Genomic DNA, 4,261 nt, shown 5'->3' with positions numbered 1-4,261 from the left:
CACATAGCAACAGAGATCATGGGGGCCATGAACCACATGGTGCAGCAGTGGCTCATAGGGCAGGGTGAGCTCACCTGCGGGTTCATGGTTGTTGACAGCGGGGCCAATATGGTCGAGGTCTTCTGTGATGCCAACTTTGTTGGCATCCACTGCATAGCACACAAGTTCTGCCTCATAGTCAGGGACACCTTGGAGGGGGACAGGGATGTCGGTGATGGCACCATCACTACCACTACTGACCAATTTATTTCAAAATGCAGGAAGGTGGCAGGCTACTTCCACTGGAGCATCATGGGAGGCAAGATGCTGTGGGTCAAACAGGCAGAGTGGGCATCCTGAAGCACAAAATCATGCAGGATGTGGAGACTCAATGGAATTCCACATACCTGATGCTGGAAAGGCTGGTCAAGCAACAGAAGGCCATCCATGAGATGGCCTTGCTCAGGGAGATTGGGATTAGCAGCCCCCTTAACAAAACATTGTTGGATACCATCTCCCAGATCTTGGTGGTCCTCCAGCCATTCCTTGAATCCACTGAGAGCCTCAGTGCTGGCGAGGCCCTCCTTAGCCAGGTATTCCCCATAGTGAAGGAGGTTGAGAATCAAATAGAGAAATTCCAGGAGATCAGTGTTCCTGGCTGGGGCAAGCTGCTTTCCCCAGAGGTGCAGGCACTGGTGAAGCAGCTGAAGGAGGGCATCAAGAAACAGCTGGATCTGTTGAGGTTCAATACAGTCCATGCACTGGCAGGCATGTGTGACCCGAGGGGAGCACCTACAGTAGCAAAACCCTTGATCACTGGACAGAGGTGCTGGTGAACAGAGTTACGGAGACAGAAGGGGGTCGTGGAAGAGGGGGATCTACTTTCCCGTGCCGGTACTCCAAGCACCAGCTAATCTCCTCCACCACAGCTGCTGCCAATGTGGGTCAAGGTATAGCTTCAATGTTGGGGTCGAGAGGCACCAGACCCCACCATGTGGCAGGTAGTGCAGAGGCCTCGGTGACTTCCCATCTCACTGAGGTCGTGGAGCCTCTGCAATGTGACCCCTTGGCCGATTGGGCAACCTGCAGCCAGATGTGGTAGGATCTGGCCACAGGTGCCTGGGAACACCTGTCCTGTCCACCGATCCATGTTCCAAGCGAGAGGATGTTCAGCATAGGTGGGGATGTTGTGACACCCCAACGCACCTCCTTGGATCCTGGTTTGGTAGAGCAGCTGGTGTTCTTGAAGGTGAACCTCCTGTTGCTGGGGTTCTCCAAGTTACACATGCAGCTGGAGTGAATGTCACCCTCCTCACTCAGCATCTATTTCCTTTCTTAAGTTGCTTTCACAACCATTTAATGCCCCTCTCTCAAAGCCAGAGGTAGCAGCTTAGTTTTTCACCAGCCAGCAAGGGAAGAACATCTCTCTGCTGAGCTCCCATGCCAAGATGAACTTGGAGGTATGGACTGGGACTATGGGGAAGGAGGAGATCCCAGGTCCTGGGCATGACTGAAAACTGCACCCTGTCAGTGTAGGGAGGCCTGGTGGGACTGCCGGTGACACAGCAGCCCCAGAAAATGCCAGGACTGCTAACCTCCCTGGTTAAAGGTGCATAGAGGGTGCCTAATAACCTCCAGTCACCACATGCACGCACAGTCCTGGCTGGGGAAAGCCGTCTGCGAGGCATGGGCCACAGTGTAGGGAAGGTATGGAGCTGCAGAATATATGTCACCCCTAGACATCAGGGACCTAAATGGGCAGCCTCCTGCCTGAGTAATACCTGAATCAGTTTTCCATCAAGGTGTGGTAGGAGAAAGAGGGGTGGGGTGGTTGGCCCAGAAACAGGTGGGCAGGCCAAGATATAACCGACACCAGGAAGGACCCCTGTTATAGGCTACCGTCCCTGCTGCATTCATCCAGCTCTGTCTTAGCACGCACAAGACAAAGTTCTTTGGGTCAGTCCGATATTTTTATTAGACTGAGTAATTGGAGTAATATATCTTAGCAAACTTTCGGGGTTAAAAACCTTTTGTCAGGCTGAGGAAGCATCTGCAGTTGGTGTGTGTGCTCTTCCTGGATGGAATGAATACTAAAGAAGCCAGAGGCTGGGCTGCAGGCAAGAAAGCCAGTCAGTGAAAATGTAAATTGAGGCATTGGGGTGAGAGACAGTACCCTCACAATTACTGCACCCCACAACAGAACCATCACCATTCCTGGATCTTACAGCTGTACCTCCAGAAATGTTATATATCTCATCCAGTGCACCAAATGCCCTGATGGAAAATACGTAGGAGAGACCAAACAACAACTGCACACCAGAATGAATGCACGCTGCACATCTATTAAGGACAAGAACACCCAGTTACCAGTGGGGACACATTTCTCACAAGAAAACCACTCTCTCCAATCTCTGTCCTCATCCTCCAAGGGAATTTACAAAAGACCTTTTGTAGACAAGCCTACAAACTTCATTTCAGAAATCTACTGTATATAAAAACTCATGGACTCAGATATTGGATTTATGACACACTACCACCTGCTGGACATCTGACTCCCAAGTTATCTCAACACTTTTACCTGGCTGCTACATCCCTCTCCCCCCTCCGCCCCCCAGCCTGTCTCTCACCCCCTGCTGCCTCAATCTACATTTTCACTGACTGGCTTTATTGCATGCAGCCCAGCCACTGGCTTATTTACTCTCCCTGGATAGAATGAATAGCACACACCAACTGCAGATGCTTCCTAAGCCTGATAAAGGGTTTTTAAACCCGAAAGCTTGCTAAGATATATTTCTCCAACTCTTCAGTTGGTCTAATAAAAGACATCAGATTGACACAAAGAACCTTCTCTGACCTTAGACCAACATGGCTACAACCTACACCCCTTAACATACACAAGTGATATGAGTTTTGCTTTTAACAGTTTGAGGGGCACTTTCACAGAAACACCTGCACCTATGTCCTTGAAACTTGGCAGGCTTCATGCCCTCTGCTACCATCCCTGCTGCTTTTATCTGAAATGGCCCAAAATTGACAAAGTTTTTGGTATTTCAGTGATTCCCCATTGTACTGTATGGCTGAATCTCCGAATCTGCGCCAAATCTCCAAATCCGATTCGGCTAAATTGAATCGGGACAGTGACTCAAATAGCATAATCAAATCACTGTCCCTCCAAATCAGCCGAATCTGAATCGAATACTTGCCGCTTCACACAGGCCTACTTGATACCCATGGTTTACAGCACCTATTCCTCTTTAATTTAGTTCCTCTAACTTGAGAACTTTCACCTTTGTTGACTAAAGAAAAGAGAATTTTCCATTCTCACAATATTTCAGGGCATTTCAGAAATGTAACCCAGGTCCAGAGACGCATCAGGAAACATCAATCAAAATACATAACATCAAGTGCAGAGTATGTCATCAAGCAGTGGTAGTTTCATAACAGCAAACTTATTTTTACCCACAAAGTGTATGATGATTTTAAAATCAATTTTGCATTTTGTACAAGAATTCAAACTACAGTTCAAAATTGCTGGATATTTACCTTGATATTTGGATTTTTTAAGGCAAATCCTCTGTACCAACCTGTAAGAGAAAAAAAGTAATTTTGCCTTTAAAAATATATAACCTGCTACCATTTGTAAAAATAGTTTAATGTCCCTCTTTGGGATCAGTCTGACTACAGTCATTCTGAGTATAATCTATATAATACAGGGCAATTTTTTAACCAGAATTTACTTCATGCTTATTTCCAGCAATATTGTAGCCTCTCTCTCTCTCTACAGATGACTCCAACAATGCACTCTGCCTATTTTTTGTATTGGATGTTATTCTAGCCAAAAGGTAGAAGTGGGCTTTTATCTACTGTAATCTGTTTTATGAACAGTTATTATATGTCAAAGTCTGGGGGTATTAGCTATATAATTAAATTAAACTTCTAATACACCTGGTTCAAAATAACTAACATTGATTTAATGCATTTTATGACAAGGCTTAACCAGGACTAACTAGATTAGCAGTTCATCATCCCCACACCCATGAAAACAAAAGGTATATTATATTAAAAGATGAAAAATAGCTTCAAGAAACTGACTCTCAGTAGGATATTAAAGAAATACTACTACTGAAGAAAAGCAAGTGTATTTCCTCTATTATAGCTCTGTGCACACATTGAAATAAAGGCAGAAATATATATTTAAGGTCAGTAGCATCTTGATCAAAATAAAGGCAGGTGGATGGGCCAACACTCATAGTTTCATAGTTTCTAGGGTCGGAAGGGACCT

The 4,261-nt window shown here is 45.8% G+C and overlaps 1 protein-coding gene across 2 annotated transcripts in view; it reads right to left on the bottom strand.

Annotated features, from left to right (window-relative positions):
• DOCK4 (dedicator of cytokinesis 4) overlaps positions 1-4,261 on the bottom strand; it is a 483,151-nt gene that overhangs the window by 326,036 nt on the left and 152,854 nt on the right. For both annotated transcript variants that reach the window (XM_019514562.1, XM_019514563.1), the window contains exon 3: positions 3,523-3,563. In XM_019514562.1, coding sequence (XP_019370107.1) covers positions 3,523-3,563 — 41 coding nt within the window. The remainder of the gene's footprint in view (positions 1-3,522; positions 3,564-4,261) is intronic.

The sequence above is a fragment of the Gavialis gangeticus genome, unplaced genomic scaffold (assembly GCF_001723915.1).
Source record: "Gavialis gangeticus isolate Ggan-Ray unplaced genomic scaffold, GavGan_comp1, whole genome shotgun sequence".
In the NCBI taxonomy this organism is placed as follows: domain Eukaryota; kingdom Metazoa; phylum Chordata; order Crocodylia; family Gavialidae; genus Gavialis; species Gavialis gangeticus.
This window is presented reverse-complemented; position numbering and strand designations above follow the sequence as displayed.